Below are 22,038 nucleotides of genomic sequence, written 5' to 3'. Positions count from 1 at the left end.
AGACTTAAAAGGGTATTCCATTTAATTACACTTACTCATATTTCTAATGTCTGTTCCCTGGGGGGCCCTAGTCCCCCAAATTATACATGTATGCAAACTTATCTGTTACTACCTACCCATAGACCACCAGGAATAATAACCCATAAGCCTATTCCTTTAGACTGGTTGGTGTCCAAGCAGTCAAATCATTAACATGAAGTATAACATTGATATGCTTTATATGTTATTTGAGGGGAAAATATAAATATGTTTTGGTGCTAGCACTGGCTTTATATATATACTTTTATATACTTATAAATATACTTATTTATTATGTCATCTTGCACAATAAATGTTGGCTTAATACTGAAAGAAGCAAAAGGACATCACAACTTTCTAAAGCAGCACTCTTTTTGAAATGCTTAATTACACTCTGAAAGTGCCCATAACCTTAGAAAGCTGTCTGCTGAAAGCTCATTCCCAAATGGCTATCTCTTAAGAGCCATCATATGCATGCACAGTTGACTCACCCGATCATGCTTGTTTTTTTTTAAATAGATGGAAGGGAGAAAGCTGCTACAAGGCAACTCTAGTTGTGGACTATTTACTGGAAGAAAATGGATAAGACGTTGAAAATCAACATGGCCGATCCTACTTTCCCCAATTTCATCTGTCTGAGGAGAGTCAGACTGGCCCCATTAATACCACTTGATGGTATTTTCCCACCAAAATTTTTGCAAGGGAGCCTTCAGATATCATGTCCAACTCGAACTCCCATGCAGATCCATAATACAAAGTCATGGGGGTTTCATGTGCTGCCATGTCTTGCTGGGTTAGGCAGAATGTATCATAGCTGCCCTACTCTAGAAGCCAAAAAAAAACATGTGCCTCTGTATAGCATAGACATAAGTTCTTCCAAGAAATCCTATATTTTACTTTAAAATTCTTATACTACCATAAATTTACACAGTACATTGATCAAACACATAGCCAATGCGAAACAAAACCATGTCATCCAAGCTTACAGGGTGGGCCATTTATATGGATACACCTGGGTGGGCCATTTATAAAGTTAGAATCCAAAATGGCCAACTTCAAAATGGCTGCCATGGTCACCACCCATCTTGAAAAGTTTTCCCTCTCCCATATACTAATGTGCCACAAACAGGAAGTTGATATCACCAACCATCCCCATTTTATTTAGGTGCATCCATATACATGGCCCACCCAAGTGTATCCATATAAATGGCTCACTCTGTAGTATTTGCTTCATTTGCATTAAACCTAGCTTAAAGCAGCCACATTAGGAATTTGAATTTTTTTTCCCTATAAGAACATGCACCTACATAAATGATAAAGCTATAAACATAGGTTCGTATTAATCAAGAGCTAAGAAGCATTCAACTAATGTCCTGTCCAAGTTGACCATGGTGTTGCTTTAATAAAAAAATCATAGCTTCCTACATTTTAACATAGCCTAACCAAGTGATATTGTGATAGTCAACATGCTTTTCCTATTGCTCAATGTAAAAATCATTTGCAGACAACTACTTTGAAGGTAGTGCTCAATCATATAATTACAGAAATAAACTACTCTATTAAAATATAGTAGTTATTTATGGTTTTGAATAGAAAGTCATATCTAGGTAATCATCCTTTGTTTCAAGAGAGATATAAGTGGAAAAAATTGTACCTGTGTAGTTTTCTGGAACATCAACAACAATGATTTTGATAAGATCAGGCTTCAGACTGTCTTCAGTAGAATCTGTTGGTGGAACACTTGTAGAACACGGCTCCTCAGCACTTGTGAAAAATTCTGTATCAATTTCTTCTGTCTTTTTACTTGTCATATCATATTCAGTTGAGGTTTTCACAGGAGAAACTGATTCATCAATAACTATTGTTCCTTTACTGGTGTCTTCTTCTGGTTCCAAATAAATTATGACTGGTTTTTGAGTACTAATGGGTGGAGGTAATAATGTTGTTTGCGAACCTACAACCTCCTGAGGGGCAGTAGTTGCATCTTCTCCTGACAGTATTTTATCTGTCACTGAAGATGAAGGAGCATCTGTTAAAACTAATCTGTAAGATACATCTTCTGAGATAGTGGGAGTTTCAGATGCAGACAGTACAGATTCATGATACGATGGAAGCTCTGGTGCTGAAAGTGTTGTTGGTTTGACAATTTTGTCTTCCACCTCTGATGATTGCTCTACTTCTGGCTGCAAATCTGTAACAGCCTCTTTTGTTGCAACGCTGTCACTTGGGCCAGAACTTCTAGCTATGGAAGGCTTTGTGGTTTCATCTTCTTTTCCTTTCATATCTGATGGGATATGAGGAGTTGAGGTTGTCTCTTGCTTTTGGTCCTTTTTCAAATCTGCAGCTGGCAATTCTGTTATTTCTTTTGAGATTTGTGATGTTTCATCTTCAGTAGGTTTCTTTGTAGGGATAACAGTGACAAATTCCTGCCCCACTGTAACTTCTTGTTCTCTGTCTGTCACGATTGATTCACTTTCTCTTTCTTGATCTAGACCACTTCCTTCAGAGGTCAAGTCTAGTGGTTGAATTGAGGATAAACTGTCTTTTGTAACTGATGATTCTGATAACATTTCAGATGCTGTGGGTAGAATATATGTTTCTGTACTTTCTAATTTTGGCTCATATTCAATGGATATTTTGGATGTCTGGATATCTTTAGGTGCCACAGTTACTTCTTCTGAAACTTTTTCTATGGCAGCCTGTGAAGTTACATGTTTTGGAGCTACTGAAAATGGTTTTTCTGTTTTGTCTAAATCGGGCAGTTTAGACTTAGTGTCTTCTTCAATCATTCCTGAACCTTCTGTTTTATCAAGTGGGGAAAGAGATGATGCAACTTTTTCAGTTACAGTATCTTTTAGCTGGAGTGATGATATTGTTTGATCAGTACTTTTTTCAGATGTTTCAGACACATCTGGTGAAGAAGTAACAACTGTCTCAACTAGCAATGGTTCTTCTGATTTGGTGAGAACCTCTTTTGGTATGCTAGTTGTGTAAACTCTTTCAGTTAAAATCTGGTCAGTTGAAGTTTCTGACTCAGAAGTCAATACTGATTTGTCTACAAGTTTATCTGTTGAGTGTACATATTTTGACACGGTGGCTTTGTCCATATCTGGGGTTTCTGTGGCTTTTCTGGTAGATGTTTCTCTCGCAGATTGTGTGATAACTTCTTCTGGGGTTAGCTTACTTGTGTCAGGGGAGAGCTTAAATACTGTAAATACATCAATTTCAGGTTGTATACTGGAAACCTCAGGTTCTTGTGGTGTCAATGAATCTCTTGTTGTTACGCTACGCTCATCTGAACTTTCCTGTGATACACTGGTGGACTCAGAACTACTCGAATAGGAAATAGTTGAGACAGGTGTTTCTTCTTTTTCTTCAGTAATCTCATGTGGAATAATGACTGTTGGAATAATTTCTGCACTTTTAGCTTCCATAGTTTCTTTTGGAGAGTGAGAACTTAAGTGTAGGACTTCTTTAGTCAATGTAATGGAGCTAAAAGTTTCTGCAGTGTCTTCTGGTTTTGATGTTACAACATGAATTTTACCTGTAAACTCTGGAGCAGACACACTGCTTGCCTCAGATGTTGGCTGAACATCTTTTATGTCATCAGTAGACTGGACCCTTTCAGTTTCTACAGTTTTCTCTACAATAGTGCTTTTTGATGGTGACACTGTATCCTTTGGAACTCCTGTTTGTACAACCGATGGAAGAGAGGTTATCCTTACACTTGCATCCTCCTCCTTTTGAACTGGAGCTTGTTCTGTTTTGACATTCTCAGGACTTAATGTTGTTTGTTCTTGTATAAACAATAAGGGGCTTCTTTCTGAATCAGTCGATGACTCACTTGGTTGACTGCTTGATTCCTGCACAGAACTTGGTATAGTAGACTGCACAACCATCTCTTTTACAGAAGCCTGTGTTGTAGTTATGGTAGATTTTGGCGTCACCTTAACTGGTTGAACTTCCATTTTCTTTATGGTACTTTGCGTTATAACTTCTGTAGGTAATATGAGTCTCACAGAAGCTGATTCTGTGATATTTTTTTTATCTGTGAAGCCAAAACAAAAACTTCATTAAACACAAATTATAATCATACTGTTTATCGTATATGACTTTCCTGCTATGTATTCCTATAAAAAAAATGTGGAAAGTCTTACAATAAATGTGAAATAAAGTTGGATTTTACTATGTTGTTTCAGTAGCTTGTAAAGGCCGCTTGCCAAAATATTACTCCAAATATATACAATATTCAATGGCTTCCTTATTCTCAGGAGTTATTGCCAAACAATTATACTTTTATACTGCGTTTCATAGATTTAAACTGCAATTTCCTGTTCTTGTAAATTGTCTCAAATCATGTGGTAAATACCTGTGCCGCTTAAAGATAGACTTATTTTGTTTCAACTTCTATCTCTGTTGGCTTATTTTTGCAGGGTGCTATAAATTCGTTGTACCATAAATGTTGTGGATGTTATTTCAGGTTTCAGCATAAGGTACAATTCCATTGCAATATACTTGGTAAGAAAATACCAACTTGATATTCACTAAGCAAATATGCAATTATGTTTTATAAAGCATTTGCTTAAAACTACACAGTACACAAATGTGTATTCTTGTTCTCTCTACCTCTCTGTTATCTTCTGTACGTTATTTTGTATGCCAACCATCAGAATTGGATGAACTGATGAACTGATGCCATATTTGTTTAATGCTTTAAGGATTGCCTTCTGATATTTTACTATTCATAAAGTTGTGTCTATCTATAGGCTGATTCCATATTACATGAACATGCTAAGAGTTGGACATTGTAAAGGTATGGATAAAGTTCTTGAAAGGTTTTTGAAACGTTTGGAAAAGTTTAAAAGAAGCAAAAGTAACACATATCTACTTAAGATGGTCAGGTGACAGTATGGTGTTTCCCTATAAGGTCTATATGGTCCTAAAGCCTACACATTCACTGTTGTAAAGGATTTCCTGTATTGTGATCATGTTGACTTAATATCCAAAGTCATGATAATTTAGGAAACTTCTACGCAGTCTATCATAACAGTTTATTTGTCGTATTGTCATTGTGTGATATGGCTGACAAGTAAGTATTCTGTGTTCTATGTTAATATCTAAGTGAGTCATGAACGCACCACACGATTTGACATGGCCTGCTAACAATCCTGCTGTAGATGTGTAGCAGGGTAGGGCAGCTCCATGTTGACCCTGTTCTGGTAAACTAAATTTTTACCCCACAAGTCTAGCCAAAAATATGATTAAAAAAAAATCTGGAGGGTATGTTCACACAAAGCTTATTATGAGGATTTTGAAATGAATCAATTTCAAAAGGAACATAAAAAAGCTTCAAAATTATTTTCCAACAAGGTTTTGAAAACCTTGGAGAGGAAACAATTAAGAAACATGTCAATTTTTATGCAGATTCCTCAGGGAATCCACTGGAAACTTAACAATGTCAATCATAAGGCTGAAAAAAATGTTAAGCAAGAAACAAAATCCTCTTCCAAACCTCATCAAGAAACTCTTCAAAAAGTGTCAGATATGAACACCTTGTGAAAAACCATATGGACTCCTGAAATGGATTGTCTTGAAAACCGCAAAAAAAATTCTGTGGAAAATATTGCTTCACCTGGTTGAAGATCTTATTTTCCTACTAACTTTAACTGCATGCAAACGAATTCCTTCATTGTGAATTTTTTTAAATGTCTGACACCTTTTTAGATCTATAAATCTGATCAATTTTAAGAAATGATTGTAGAAATCTATATTGCTATCACCAGGCACCATTTTTTGTCAGTGTTTCCCTGCACAATTCCAGATGTGAGTGAAGTCATTGAGTGATTACAAGATTGTAAAATATGTGGGTGTGTGTTACAGTCACTCAAAGTTGTAAGAAAAAAGGTTTATTTCTAGCTATAGACTTAGAATAATGGTCTACTGGAAATTTTTTTATCTGATTTAAGGTTTTCAACAATAGAACAAGTAATGGCTCAAGAATACTAATAAATGCTCTGTTTGTTTAGAGACCGGACAGTCCTAAATTCCTTTTCTCTGAGCTTTTTTAAAGTATATTTCACATGATGCAACAAATCAAATGGAGAGATGTTTAAATTAATTGAAGGTGCTAGATCCCAGATAAGGGTACGTATATGATCGACAGTGCTAGACCCGAGACAGATCTCACAATTACAGGTCCTTCTCAAAAAATTAGCATATAGTGTTAAATTTCATTATTTACCATAATGTAATGATTACAATTAAACTTTCATATATTATAGATTCATTATCCACCAACTGAAATTTGTCAGGTCTTTTATTGTTTTAATACTGATGATTTTGGCATACAACTCCTGATAACCCAAAAAACCTGTCTCAATAAATTAGCATATTTCACCCATCCAATCAAATAAAAGTGTTTTTTAATAATAAACAAAAAAACCAACAAATAATAATGTTCAGTTATGCACTCAATACTTGGTCGGGAATCCTTTGGCAGAAATGACTGCTTCAATGCGGCGTGGCATGGAGGCAATCAGCCTGTGACACTGCTGAGATGTTATGGAGGCCCAGGATGCTTCAATAGCGGCCTTAAGCTCATCCAGAGTGTTGGGTCTTGCGTCTCTCAACTTTCTCTTCACAATATCCCACAGATTCTCTATGGGGTTCAGGTCAGGAGAGTTGGCAGGCCAATTGAGCACAGTAATACCATGGTCAGTAAACCATTTACCAGTGGTTTTGGCACTGTGAGCAGGTGCCAGGTCGTGCTGAAAAATGAAATCTTCATCTCCATAAAGCATTTCAGCCGATGGAAGCATGAAGTGCTCCAAAATCTCCTGATAGCTAGCTGCATTGACCCTGCCCTTGATGAAACACAGTGGACCAACACCAGCAGCTGACATGGCACCCCACACCATCACTGACTGTGGGTACTTGACACTGGACTTCAGGCATTTTGGCATTTCCTTCTCCCCAGTCTTCCTCCAGACTCTGGCACCTTGATTTCCGAATGACATGCAAAATTTGCTTTCATCAGAAAAAAGTACTTGGGACCACTTAGCAACAGTCCAGTGCTGCTTCTCTGTAGCCCAGGTCAGGCGCCTCTGCCGCTGTTTATGGTTCAAAAGTGGCTTTACCTGGGGAATGCGGCACCTGTAGCCCATTTCCTGCACACGCCTGTGCACGGTGGCTCTGGATGTTTCCACACCAGACTCAGTCCACTGCTTCCTCAGTTTCCCCAAGGTCTGGAATCGGTCCTTCTCCACAATCTTCCTCAGGGTCCGGTCTCCTCTTCTCGTTGTACAGCGTTTTCTGCCACATTGTTTCCTTCCAACAGACTTACCATTGAGGTGCCTTGATACAGCACTCTGGGAACAGCCTATTTGTTGAGAAATTTCTTTCTGGGTCTTACCCTCTTGCTTGAGGGTGTCAATGATGGCCTTCTTGACATCTGTCAGGTCGCTAGTCTTACCCATGATGGGGGTTTTGAGTAATGAACCAGGCAGGGAGTTTATAAAAGCCTCAGGTATCTTTTGCATGTGTTTAGAGTTAATTAGTTGATTCAGAAGATTAGGGTAATAGGTCGTTTAGAGAACCTTTTCTTGATATGCTAATTTATTGAGACAGGTTTTTTGGGTTATCAGGAGTTGTATGCCAAAATCATCAGTATTAAAACAATAAAAGACCTGACAAATTTCAGTTGGTGGATAATGAATCTATAATATATGAAAGTTTAATTGTAATCATTACATTATTGTAAATAATGAAATTTAACACTATATGCTAATTTTTTGAGAAGGACCTGTATGTATCAGACTGCAAATGATTCAAGCAAGTTTTACTCATGCATAAAACTGAGTAGTTTGACTGTATAAACGGACCAAACTCTGATCTCATGGTATTATTGAATCCCATTTTTTTTCCTCTCCAACTTAAGCAATTATACTATTATTATGATCACTAAATTCAACAGACCTACTGATGTAGACGGCATGAGCAGCTGAGTTCAGTGATCAACTGCAGCACCACTTACATAACATCACCACTGCAGCTTATCAACAAAGATTGGAGTATTGCTTGGAGGATGAGTAAAAGCTTAGTTTGATTACTCTGTGGAGTAGGGTACGTTCCCACGGACAGTAAACGCTGAGGGTTGGACTCTGCGTACATCTGCAGCATCCAGATATTACAGCATAGTGGATGGGATTTCAAGAAATCCCATGTCCACTATGCGTGCCCCGGCACCCACGGCTTCCCTGCGGAGACGGACATGCGGCGCGTCTTTCCAGACCGCAGCATGTCTATTTATCTTGCGGAGATGCTCAGTCTCCATGCGATAAATATTACCTGTACAATGTATTGGGGGCAGTGATTCCCCATGTTTCAATGAAGACATGTGGAATCACTTCCGTTCAAAAGCCGTCAGCGCTTTGGACGGAGCAAACATGTGCTGTGTCCAAAGCGCTGCTGATTATTGACCATGGGGACATACCCTTAATAATGTTTGTAAATGGACAGAAAATCCTTGTTTAGTTACATTTATAGGTTCTATATATTACATCCTGTAACAACAAGAGAAGCAAGGACAGAAACCTTTGTCTATGATCATCTATATAGACTTAACCTATACTTCAGGACAAACATGGACATTTATGAAAAATTACATTATTTTTCATCTAAATAAATCTAACTAACTGAAAGGCTATTGCAGATCATGTACATTATTTTATTATCTAGTACCGGACCAATAGAAGTAGAGGGAGAAGCATGGTTAAAATATGTGTACCTTCATTAATAAAAAATGTATTACTTATTAGCATATTACGTAAATCGTATAGCAATACAGATATAAAATAATGACACATGTGATCTAATTTATGGCTTAAGTTATTCTAGCAGTTGACCTATATATGAGAATTTCTGGACAATGGTTTGTATTAGTTTCTGTTGCTAACATTTAAGCTGAAGAAAACTTCCAACGCTGGTATTAAAGGTCATAGGATTCGTTTATTACCATGGGAGGAGTAGAAGATTTTTACTGTTAACAGCTGCAAAAGGTGACATCATCTTTCTTGTAACATCTGGATCACAGGCCTTAAGTATAGCTAGTGTAAATTATGGAACAAAAGAGTATGTTTGAACGATTGTTCAAGCTTCATACCGACCCATTCTCAAAAAAATGTGTGATCTAATCAGTATTCAAGAAGGAAATATATACTTTTTTGTACTTACTATTTACACTGTCTAAAACTTCTGGCTTCCAGGTAAACATTTCCGTAAGTATAAAATTCTTTAAGATCAAAGACTTGTAAACTGTGAGGAGCATTGAGGTCAGCAACAGCACCATGAAGAATAGAAGCTTCTAATACAGCTGTTGGCTATCTAGGCATTTCTTTTTACTTTGAGAATATCTCTCATATCATACAAATGGTATGGGGTCTAAGACATTATAAGAAACAAACATGTCTCTTACTTCAGAAGGTGTTTCCCATGGCTTTCCTGCATGTGCTCCTGGGATGTATGGCTGAAAATACTATTGCAAGTTCATATCAAGAGATGGTTGTAAAGTGAGGCTAAGGCTATGTGCACACGTTCAGGAATTCATGCAGAAAATTCCTGACAATTCCGGACATTTTCTGCATGAAATCCGCAAGAAAACCGCGTGCGTTTTTGCCGCGATTTTGCCGCGGTTTTGATGCGTTTTTGCCGCGGTTTTGCCGCGGTTTTGCCGCGTTTTTTTCCGGACACTTCCCAATGCATTTTGGAGTGGGAAATCCGCAAAAAAAACGCAAAAAGATAGAGCATGTCCGGATTTTGTGCCTGATGCGTTTTTTTTTGCGGAAAAAAACGCATCATGTGCACAAAACATGCGGAATTCATTCTAAATGATGGGATGCTTATTGTATGCGGTTTTTTTGCGGTTTTATAGCGTTTTTAGCGGGAAAAACCGCTAAAAAACCGGAACGTGTAAACACAGCCTAAATCTTATTGACTTACTGTGAAATACCATAACTTCACTGCAGTAATTAAACTTTAAGTGCAGTGTTTACCTCATATTTTCTACACCGACTTCTGTTGGTCAGTTTTCACCAAGATTAAGGTAGCCATGCACCTTCAATAGTTGTCGGCTAGTCTTTGCTGAAACGTGTACCTACCTTGAACACAGTATACATCATATTTTTCTTGTGGTCGAGGGAAGTATGTCTGGTTGGTAAACCGATATTTAGTCCTTACACCAAGCAGTCCACCTCCACATTGTGGTCTTGCGAAAGACACTGGGTAGCGAACACTGCCATCTGAAAGCCAACCATAATCACATTGGTCGAAGCCTTTTCGCCACGCAGCATATATGTCGCCTACTGTGGCAATGACTGCTTGCTTCTCCTCACAAGCTTTTTTAGCTTCTTCAAATGTCACCTTTTTAGGTAAGTGGAATAGGTCACCTGATAAAAAAGACGATTAATAAGTTCATTAGCAATTATTGGCCTTCCTCACAACTATCAAACTTGATCAAAATTCATTACACATGCTATAATTTATATAAACCAAGGTTCTAGACTTGGAAATAAGTTTCACATAATACAGGCTGGTTTCCAGAATAATCTAAATAAACTTTGAAATTTAAACAAGAACTAAAAGTTATTTTCTTTTTCTTTCTCTTACAATGTCTCGTTAATGTTTTAATAAACCATGTCTAAAAGCAACCAAATCCTCAGCAAATACACTAACAATGAAGTATTTTATTTGTAAGGGATTTTCTCCAGGAACTAATGGTATCTATGAGAGCTTCAATCATGTGTGAACGCCAGGTTACACCTTCATCTCGTGAAATGAAGATCCAGACAAAAAGAATCAGTAGGAAAAATTTGATTATTAATGAACTGCCTCTACTGTCTTAACACTCTTAATTTATTATGGATGTATGCTATCACAGCAATATAAGAAATGTCTTTTTTATGTCCAGTATTTAATCCATTGTCTCAGAAGTATCTGACATTACTTGCCAGTGAAGGCACAAAAGGACATTAAATGGCTTGTTTAAAAAAAAGTCTACTTTTTACCTAGAAACTTCAACATTCTTGACCATTGGTTGCCTTCGGCATTGCAACTCATCATCAATTAAATGAAAGTCACAGAGCGGCAATGCTAGACAAAGCCTCTGTTTAACAGCACCACTGTTAAACAGAGGCTTTGTCTAGTCTTAAACATCAAGCCAACACGTCTTTATTTGACCTTTTAAATATTTTTCACTTTTATTGTTCTAATTTTCACTGAATCCATTGTAATAAATATCTGTTCTACCTTAAGAAATTAGAATGGTCCCAGAACTGTTGGAAATAAAATCCTTTATTATATATATTATTTTAGTGTTCTCTATGTGGCATATCGACAGAATGATCCAGTAATGTCAGATGGATGCATCCAACTCAAAAATGGCGTCCAGGTGTGTACTATCAGGAATTGTGAGCCATTTTCAGAGCTCTAATAGAAATGAAAGGAGAGCCACAGATGGAGAACCACCACCTCATTCCTAAAATCACACTATGTGGACCCATCCTCAAAAAATGAGGGCCCCAATGATGCATTTATGACATATCGAGACATTTAAAGAATTTACTTTTTTTACTAAGGGAACCTGTTGGTTTTTTGGTTATTGATGGCTGAGGAATAGCATACATCAGGGGCATCTTTCATAGCCATGCGATAAAAAAATATATAATGTAAAAGACTATCAATGGTCAATGTCTGATGGATGGTCTAGCAGATGTCATCCACAGAGACATCCATCACATGCATACTTGCATACTTTCTACCATCTTGGACCATACATCTTAGGATATATCAGATCTAGACACAAATTATTCTGTACCCAAGATGTCATGACATAGACTGTAGTTTCACTGAGGCCCATGATGTGTCAGACTGTTAACTGAGCTGAATTGTGTTTTTACTTCATATATATTGAATGTTTTTACTATGATATCATGTTGTAACTTATGATTACTGCAGATTTTTACGACATTTATATAACATTTACTTAAAACACTTTTTGACCCTTTTATTATCAAATATTTGATATTAGTGAGCTATGGCTTCCTGCCTATCAGTGAAAGCAAAATGGAGAAAGTTAGTGCAGAATGTTTTTATAGCTGGATCTATGAGGAACTCGGTAAAATCGGGATGATACAATCATGCTAGAAACACATATACACCAGTGGCTTATGTTGTAACTCTGTCATTGCAGAGCAGAACATGGAAACCTTGACTAGGTTTATGGTAGAGACCATAATGCAGTGTGTGTTAACCTTGGCAGCCTTTCTCATCCAGGTTGGAGTCAGCACTCGAAGAATTGACAGGATTTTCCTGTTCTGTGTATATGCACTTTAGGATTGAAAGAAAAACACCTGACTATGTACGGTTCCTATTTTATGGCCATTAAATACCACAGCCTAGACTTATGAGGCAGACTTGCTGGTCCAGACAAAGGCTGATTCAGAATCATCTTACTGGAAAGTGCTAGACGCTGTCTTATTAGCCTGTTCTTCAAAAGTCTGTCAAACCGTAAGCTCTCAGAGCTAGATTCTGCTTTCATGTTTCCTTATTAATATTATCCCACCTGTTTAGTTTCCCACTTTAACCCCAAGCATATATGCATCTGTTTAATGATGCCAGGAGAAAATTAAATAGACAGCTTGCAAAATCTAACATGCCTTGCAGTTTATAGCTCTAGTCTTTTCCTTTTCTTTCCCTTTATTGAAACCTGTGAACAAGATCTGCGACACAAGACCTGGGCAAACTAACGGGGCTTTAACTAAGGATCAATGCTAATACCGGGTGTTCCCTGATGCATACCCTGAATATTTCTGTGTGTCACTTGATTTTAAAGTATGTCTTTTCTAAAATAAAATGTGTTGATCAGAAAGAATTAGGGGACAGAGAGAAATTAGTATGACGGCAGGATCAGACTACACAAGTTTTGTTTGTTGTCTGTTACCAAGGAGATGAATAAATCAGTCCAGCAACTATAAGTCGTAGTCTATGAAAACTGGTTGAGAATGTAAACATAGGAGCCAAATTATTAAGATTGGTGTTTCGTCTGTCATTTAAAAAAAAAGTCAGATGGAGTTAGATGTGGCAAATTCATTAAGAGGGTGTACACCTCTTAATGAATTTGGCACATCTTACTCTTTTTATTAATATATTAATAAATTTGATTAATTTTTGGACTTTCTGGCTGTCACAATCTGAAATCAATGCCAGCTTAGGGTTGGAGTAGATTCTTTTTCTATAATTTCTTCCAATTTGTTACATATACTCCATCCCCCTCTTTAAAAAATAAATTGACATAAGATATATGATGAATTTCCTCAATAGTGCTTACACATGAGAGGCTTATATTACATTTGACAGCTAAAAAATATATAGTGTATATAAATCTATTGGTATAGATGTAGGACTTTTTTACTTTCTTTGCTTTGCCCAACAGAAAGTTATGTAAAAGTTTATTTGTGGTTAAAATCTTTGAAAAAAGTGGCAAATATTATAATGCATAAAGCAAATCTATAAATCCTGCCGATCCAGCATAGAAGCCAAGATGGCCTCTCATAGCCTTTATAGGCAGCAGCTCATGAACATGGCAGTCAATCAGTTGCTTCAGTGGTCATGTGCTATTCTACTAGCATTACAGCCGCACAGCTCAGCGACGGGAATCGTGATGCTAGTAATACGGTATGTGACCACTGAGGCCGCTGATAATCAAAGATAACATGGAGTGATACAGCTTCTTCCCTGGATTTGGGGAAGTATGGATTTGAGTATTGTTTGTTATTTTGTACCATTAAAGGGTGCTTTTCATTTTTTTACAAAGGTAATTAAACACATTACATTGGAATTGTAGAAATAAGTACATTTTATGTTTTGTTTTATAATATTTGCTACTGTTTTCAAAGATTGGATGACTCCTTTAACCACAAAGAAACTTTTCCATAACTTTCTGTTGGGCAAAGCAAAGAAAGTAAAAATGTCCTACATCTATAACAATAGATTTATATACACCATATATTTTTTTAGCACAAGCTTTTAGCCGTCAAATGTAAAGTAAACCCCTGAAGTGTTCTGCCAACTTCCCAAGGTCCTTTATATTTTTATTAGGGATTTTAGCTGTACGACCTCATTTGACCTCATGCTAGCACTGAAGAATCTAATTTTAGACAATGTGCATTAGCTGACAGTATTAATTGTCAAGATGAATGCTATGATGCCAGTAAATGTTATCTAAAATGATGTGCTAATTTCAACTTGTGTTTTTTAAAGAAAACTCAATCTACCTGATTTAGATATAAAGATATTCCTACAGCTGATTTGTGAAGCTCAATTTAGACACTTACATTTCAAACCTATCAGACTGATCTTAGAGATTAATAAATTAGTCTCAGTTGGTACATGAAGGGCTCACTCACAATGGCTCACTCAATGGCTCACTCACCATTGAGTGCGTCGATGTTTTATCAGATAGCACTCGGCCCAATGTTATACTATGAGCCAGAGCAGATCTGTGATTATTTTCCCATGCCGATGCAGCATGAAAAAAACTATTTCAGCATGCTGTGAGTGGCTCTGGTATTTGGATCATGCGCTCTCATATAAGTTTATGGGTGCGTGTGAAAAGTCGGACTGCAATCGGATGTCACCCGAGTACAGTCCGATGTACACTCACAGAGACAATGGAGAAGATGGAGAAATTAAGTTCTCCATCTTCTCCACACCTGTGCTATGATTCTTTCATGTGAGGGAATCAGATCACGCTCAGATGACACTCTATCAAAGTGTGAGCCGAATGTCATTAGCATTATCGGCCCGGATTCTCTTGCATGAGAAAATATACACCAGTGCGAGCGAACCCTAAGTTGAGTTTAGACACTCAGATTGTAAAGCTGAGTTTAGACACTCAAAATTCAAACTTATCAAACTGATTTTAGAGATTCCTAAATTGGTCTGAGTTGGTATTTTTAAGCGGAGTTTGGACACCCAGATTTTGAACATATCAAACTCATCTTAGAAATGTTTAAATTGGTCGGAGTTGGTATTTTAAAGTTGAGTGGTGATTGGCAGACACATGTCAAGCACCTTACGTCAGTTATCTGGCATATTATTTGGACATGTACAATCTCCAGCTTAGATTAATATTGGTCTGAAAGGATAATACATTAATGTAAAGATTCTATTAAGATGCCAATAACTTTTGGATATAACATTTGGTAACTTTTTGGATGAAACTGAGCATGAATGTGTTTTCAATGGGAAGAATAAATAGACTTTTTATTGCAAGCACTTTTTTTACCAAAGCGTAGCCAAAATTGTTCACAAAGTCAATGACAATGTGGTATTTAAAGCATCAAACCTTAATAGTGTTTACTAGACCACAGTCTGCTTTAAAAAAAAGCCTGAACTGACCACATACTGTAAGTATCGGGTTGGGTCAAATGACGATTCTCATTTTACATAAGTCTAATTAACTGAAAATATATTTCCTGATCGTCATATCACTGTAGAATTAAAATAAAGCAATCAATTCTAGAATCTCACCATTTAGTTCATCCACAAAACAGTACACATCGTATTTCTCGTCAGCTGGACGCCTTCCGTAGGTTCTTATTCCTTCTTTCCCTTTTTTGTCACCATAACAGCCAGCTCTTGGATTACGGATTGGATACCTTAATGAAAACAGCAACAGGAAAATATTATTTTTAATTCGTAGTTACTGGCTGTCATCAGTATTACATTCATTTTTATTCTTTTACTTTACAGTTAAAAATCGTAAGCCTTACAATAAAGATCACACAATAACTCCAACATTAAGGTGACTATGCATCTATCAATAGCCGATATTACTTATGAAAAAACTTAGACAACCAACATATTAGAACAAAAGCTAACCAGTTCCCAAGAAGAAAATTTGAATCTCTAAGTTAAAGGGCAATACCCTATTTAGTAGAGATAAGTGCCTCTTTCATGACTTCAGTAAATAACAACTGCAGAAAGCGCCTACAAATACCAACTCTTTGGAGGACCAAGCATGTCTGCGCATTAAACCGATGATCCATTTATCTCAGTTCAACTGTTTCAACACTGATTAAATATGATTTTAAGGGCTCTTAGAAGTAGAAAAATCTGTGGTCAGTTTCTTTGAGGAAGCAAAATAGGATTCAAAAAATTATACTCTCTTTAAGTTTCTCATATTGTTTGACCTGTAGAATTCAGGATCTCAAGCACCTGGGTACCATTGCCTTGGGATCTGAAATCCACCTCATAGATACCATCTGTTCCTAAACAAGAACTTGAAGGCCTTCAAAATTCACACAAAAGTTTTAGTTTTATCATTTTGATCCTCACAATCTAATTATTCTTTGAATGGGGATAAAATATATATTATACAATAGAAAGCAATAAAAAAAGTTAACAATTACAACTTAGGTAAGACTTTACCTAACAGTTTGGTCAGCGAGCCAGCCAGCATCACACTGCTCAAATCCATCTTCATAGGCCGCTCTTAGTTGTGCAGGTGTTGCAATTTGGGCACCATTTTCAATACATGCCTTTTGGGCACCTTCAAAATTTAATATGTATTTGTCTACTGATGCTCGATAGTGAAACACGACTCCTGCAAAATAAGATGAATACATTGTAACTTCAACCAGAGTTTGCTGTGTTTTTGGATCTTAAGATTTATAATTCATGATTGATTGGAAATGTTACCAATCTATGGTTGAATTTTAGGCTAGAGAATTAGGTCAATTTCTCCATTTTGTTAGTTTGTGAAAATCAGACTACACTCAGATGTCATCTAAATGCGGTCCAATGTTTTCCATGAACTCATTGACTTACAAGCCTCACCTGAAACATCCAAAGAAATGGTATCTTGAGTATCTTCGATGCCAAACAGCACCTCGCAGCGATAAGTACCAGCATCACTAGCCCGAAGTTTCACCATTGTTAATGAAGCATCACCAATGTCTTCCGGATGACTAGGTACAGACACTCTACCTCTATAACTTTGGCCAATTTTTATTCCACCACTCTGGGCAACTAAAACTGTAGTTTCCTTTGGATCTTTTCCATCTCGACTTCTCTCGATTTTTGTCCATTTTATCCGCAAAAATTCATTTGTAATATTATAGCTTGGTGGTAGTGTAGGTATCGTTGAAAAGAAGCATGGTAATGTCACTCTCCCGGACAAGGTTCCTTTGACAGGAGGACTTTTTTCCACTTTAACTGAAAAGATACGAAAAAGATTTATGTGAGAATCTAATAAAGAAACAAATCCTTGCATTAATCATAAAATCATTAATTTGTCATTGATTTTCAAGAGATTAATCAAGTTTATTTCTCTTGAATCACATTTTTTTCTGGTCAATCGAGCAAACAGAATAGTAGATACTTTCCAATCTTGAGTACCAAACATTGTAATACAAGCTACATTGTGTGGCATGATTTACTCAACATTAAAGTTTAGATTTTTTGATAACTCTTACTTTTCCTCAATTTTACATTTTTTTTGTTTCAGCATCAAACCTCAAGAATGTTTTTTCCTGGCCACACAGAATGAAATATCGCAATGTCAATGAACATCAGAAATGATTGCCCGTAATCACCAACTGGTGGGGTAAAGCAGTTATAAAAATTCAAAAGAAAGCAGAACATTCTCAACAACATAATTGTGTTGCATGTGCAGTAACCATCTGAAATGACCCCCAGATTATCTACATATAAAGTTCTTTATATTCTACAAATCAAAAGAATGTGGTTTCATTATTTTTCTACTTTGCTTCAACAAATTACATCACATTTGTCTGGAATGTATAGGAAGTAAGTATGGACTGCCAAGTGATTTGGATAATGGTTTAACTACTCTGCTCAGTGTAAGTGCATAAAACAATAATCTCTATTGTTGTCTACCAAAACCTTTGTGAATATTATTTCCTTTGTAGCCTCAGGACCCAGAATAGTCCTCCAGGAGAACAATGATACTACAAATATTTCAAGAGCAATTTGTATCATCTTCCAGCTGAAATTTGTGGCTACAAGGCTTTTTATCAGGGTCTGTAACTATATCCAGCAGCCAATGTCTTGTCCTTAAGTGAACTCTGTATAAAATTCATATGGATTTTCGTAATATACAATACTATTTAAAGGCGTTGCCTAGGATAAGCGAAGAGTGTCTGCTTTATTTCCAGAAACAGCACCATTTTTGTCTAGTAGCTATGTCTGTTAATGCAGCCCTGCTCTATTCATCTGAACAGAGATGTCTTGCAATCCCAGAAACATCCAAGTGTGATATTGTTTCTGGAAATAAAAGACAATTCTACAGGCAATAACACAATTTAATAGAAGCCTAAATCTAAAGTTGCCCATACACGTAGGAGTAAACTCAAATGAAAGATTGAGGCTTCTCGACTCTTTCCAGACTGATGATAATGGGGGAAGAAGAATTGGGAATGTTGAAAATTTTGGCACATATTCTTTTTGTTCTAAAGGAAGGCAAGCTTATGATAGAGGTCTTGAAAAAAGTTTAGGGAAGTGAAAAAGATATCTGTCAGATGAACAAGCATCAATCCAACAGCTACCAAAAGTGTAGCTACTCAAGGTAAGTTTCTGAAGACAGCCATTAATGTCTTGTTCTATTTTATCAAATCAAATTCGACACATTAAGTTTTGATTTACTAAGGACAGGTTTGATAAATTGGCCTATTTCAAGTTGGCTTTGCATGATAAAATGTCTGACCATAAACATGGGCAATGAGAACCCTTCCATTATTAGACCTGCCGTGAGATACCATTGCAGTGAGGAGTGTTGTGCATCTTTATATGTGCAGCATTGAGTTTTAGCTTCTCAGTACACTTCACCATCCATGGATGGATTTCATGTTCCGAACTACATGAACTTACACTGAAGGATTGGTGACTTGATAAACTGATACAAGTCCTTGACTTTTGGTGCTTGTCTACGATATGTAAAACACCTGGTTACATATAAGCATCAATTTGGTATTTATTCCACACTCACGTCTGAGTAAAGGAATATATTCCAAATTATCCATGTTTCTTATTCAGTAATACACTTAATAATGGGATATCACAGTCAAAACCCACAATGTAATGTGCAAATAATAGGACTACTCCGCAAAGCTCTGAGAAATAGAAGTTTCATGCAAAAACACAACATTAGCAGATATGCAAACAATGTTAATTTTTTTTAGCGTGCTTTTTTTTTTTACTTTTTAGACTATATAGAGATGCACAGAACTGGAGTTTTTCTGAAGAATTTGTCCTTCATTTCACAGTCAATAAATATCTTACTTACAAAATGATTCACTTTTCAGATGTATAATTGAATATTAATTGTAAATTATGACATGGTTACAATTCTTTAATCATCTATGGCCACAATCACAATTAGCCAGGTTTACGGGCTAATATCGCTGAGAATTCCTCACTGGCTTAATATCTATATATTGAATTATATTTTGAAATGTAGCAGATATAAAATAACTCTGCTGGAATGTAATGCAACACAAGCATTGCCTTATAGGACTAACGTGAGAACACAGGAGTTTGTCAAGTTTTTGTCGACTGGTTCCTATAATTAATTACGAACATTCAACATGTTGGCTGAGACTCAGGAAAATCTCAACAAAGAAGAACAATGTATTTGCAAAGCTGCTTTACTTTTTGAATCTTAATAAAATCTGAATATATGCTGTAAATTATTGTTTATGATTTACATTAAATGGGTTGTCCACTACTGGAAAACCCCTGCTTAAAGGGACTCTTTCAGCAGAAAATGATGGTTAAAACTAAGGACCACTGTTCAGTGCATCATGATGCAGCAAAACATTTAAATACACCTTTATACCTGATTGATTTCCCTCTATCTTCAACCTTTCCTCTTCTTTGATTGACAGCTCTTAGCTCTCTGGGCCGAGATAGGTGAAAATGAGGCAGGTGGGAAGGTGTAGTTTAATGATTGGCCTCAACATGATGCACTGAGCATCTGTATTTGACTTGAGCAGTCATTCTTTGCTGACAGAGTCCCTTTAATCCCTTCAGAATCCCATTAAAAATAAAAACATCCTGCAGCAACATTCAAGTAATGTAGGCAATGCTATTTCCGGTGGGTCATTGTTGTGTCACGGGTCTGCAGCAGCTCTAGCGAATCAATATTCTGTAAAGCTTATATTTAGACTCCGCATTTGGTCAATATGTCCATTTTACTTATTTATCTGTCCTATGATGATACTGGATTTAGACAGACTTCCACAAATGTGTGTAATCATTGCTCTATTACAGTGATAAGATTGTTAAGACCTTATGATATATAATAATATTTGAAACTTTTTGGGCTGTTTCAGAAAAATTATCAGCAGTGACCTCTTGATGACACACATGGACGCCCCATTCCCACCTTGAAAGCACAATCAGCTCCTTCTAATGATAGGTCATTTTGGCATCAGGTATGAGTAATTGTCTGGAAATATTTGTTTGTGAGAGGTTTCTTTGGGATTTAGGTGACACCTGGACAACCTTTTAACTCATGAGATTCCAAGAGTTTTCGTTTTTCAAGGATCCTACTGGATTTCTTGGAATAGTTGGCAAGCTAGGCAATTATGTATATAGCTTTAAATTCAACATGTGAATTTCTTTTAGTTGGGAAAGTAATGGGTGATGAAACATTTTGGAGGAAAAACATCTCTGTGTGTATAACACTTGCAAATGATTTAATATTTTTCCACATTACTATGTAAGATTATGAGGTGGCTAGACATTTACAACGAGAGTTGCTTTGTACAAGCGTTCAATTTCACTAGTAATTACGTAGCACAGGGAGAAATGGAACGTATGCATCTTACAGCCTGAAGGCAGATACAATGACACAATTGCTTTTAGCATGATCATTGTGATAATGGTGTCTGTCATCATGACACTTAGGGAGGCTCAGTATTGAAGATACTTTGTTGCCCTCAGTTTACCTTCATAGCTGGAGGAAATGGCAGAACAAAACTTGAAACATTTTATGCATTTTATTGAACAATTTGTAACCAAACTTGGAAATGAAACACTCAGTACAAAAGAAAATCCTCGAAACATGTGTTTTCTGTTATTATTGTTAGGGATCTGCTAAGTAAACCCTATTGAATTGCCCATGTAGTTACATGAAACAAAAGAAAAGAGTCTCATTTTAATGTTCAATGCAGTTTGGCATAAAAAGCTATTGTTAGCTAAAGCTGATGAAAAACTAAATTCTTTTTAAGTGAGAGGATTTGATTTTTTTTCTAACCAAACCAGCTTATAAATCACTTTCAGTCTGTTGGAGAGGCTGCTAGAAATTCCCAAGCATTAATGGCAAAGTAGAAACCTTAATAGGACTTCCTTAGAGACTCCTAATAAACATTAGTAAGGGACTGTTGCAATAGCTGGAGTTATTTCCATAAAAAGCAGTATATAGGCTGTGGCTATCTATAATATCTATGTTAAGTGGGGGAGAACAATATAAAAGACTTCATTAGGAACTTAATGGTGTCATTTTGTAATCACAGTATCACACATTGACAACAAGGAAATAGCTGTCAAATACTTACCCTGTTGAATAACATTACGCCAATAAAAACAATAAAACTCGATTTATATTCACAATCCTGACCACAACATGTGACAGCCAGGGTCTATTTCATTTCGAAAGGCAAAAATCAACTGCACTGCCAAGCCAAAGTAGCATAGAGTAACACGAAAAGAAAATGTTTGTAAACTGTCTTGCTAAGGGATAAACAGACCTCAAGCATCGCTACAAGCTCCGAGGACATGTTTAAGAATCCTGCACCAAATCATTTAATCGGACAGGGGAATGCATTCAATGTGGTCAAATAAGTACCTGATTGGTGGTTGTTAAGTACCGCCAGTCGGCTAGTGTACACGGACCCTTGGTCTTCCACCATTAAGGTTTACCAGTCTCCAATGACCAATAGG

General features: G+C 36.6%; 1 protein-coding gene across 2 annotated transcripts in view; it reads right to left on the bottom strand.

Moving 5' to 3' along the window:
• The window catches only part of VCAN (versican), a 106,426-nt gene that overhangs the window by 60,890 nt on the left and 23,498 nt on the right, over positions 1-22,038 (bottom strand). For both annotated transcript variants that reach the window (XM_069751279.1, XM_069751289.1), the window contains exons 3-7: positions 16,912-17,289; positions 16,504-16,678; positions 15,604-15,731; positions 10,173-10,460; positions 1,673-4,066 (exon numbers count right to left, since the gene is read on the bottom strand). In XM_069751279.1, the coding sequence (XP_069607380.1) occupies positions 1,673-4,066; positions 10,173-10,460; positions 15,604-15,731; positions 16,504-16,678; positions 16,912-17,289 (3,363 nt within the window). The remainder of the gene's footprint in view (positions 1-1,672; positions 4,067-10,172; positions 10,461-15,603; positions 15,732-16,503; positions 16,679-16,911; positions 17,290-22,038) is intronic.

This window comes from Ranitomeya imitator, chromosome 1, assembly GCF_032444005.1.
Source record: "Ranitomeya imitator isolate aRanImi1 chromosome 1, aRanImi1.pri, whole genome shotgun sequence".
Taxonomy (NCBI): domain Eukaryota; kingdom Metazoa; phylum Chordata; class Amphibia; order Anura; family Dendrobatidae; genus Ranitomeya; species Ranitomeya imitator.
Note: the sequence above shows the minus strand (reverse complement) of the source record. Positions and strands in the feature narration are given on the sequence as shown.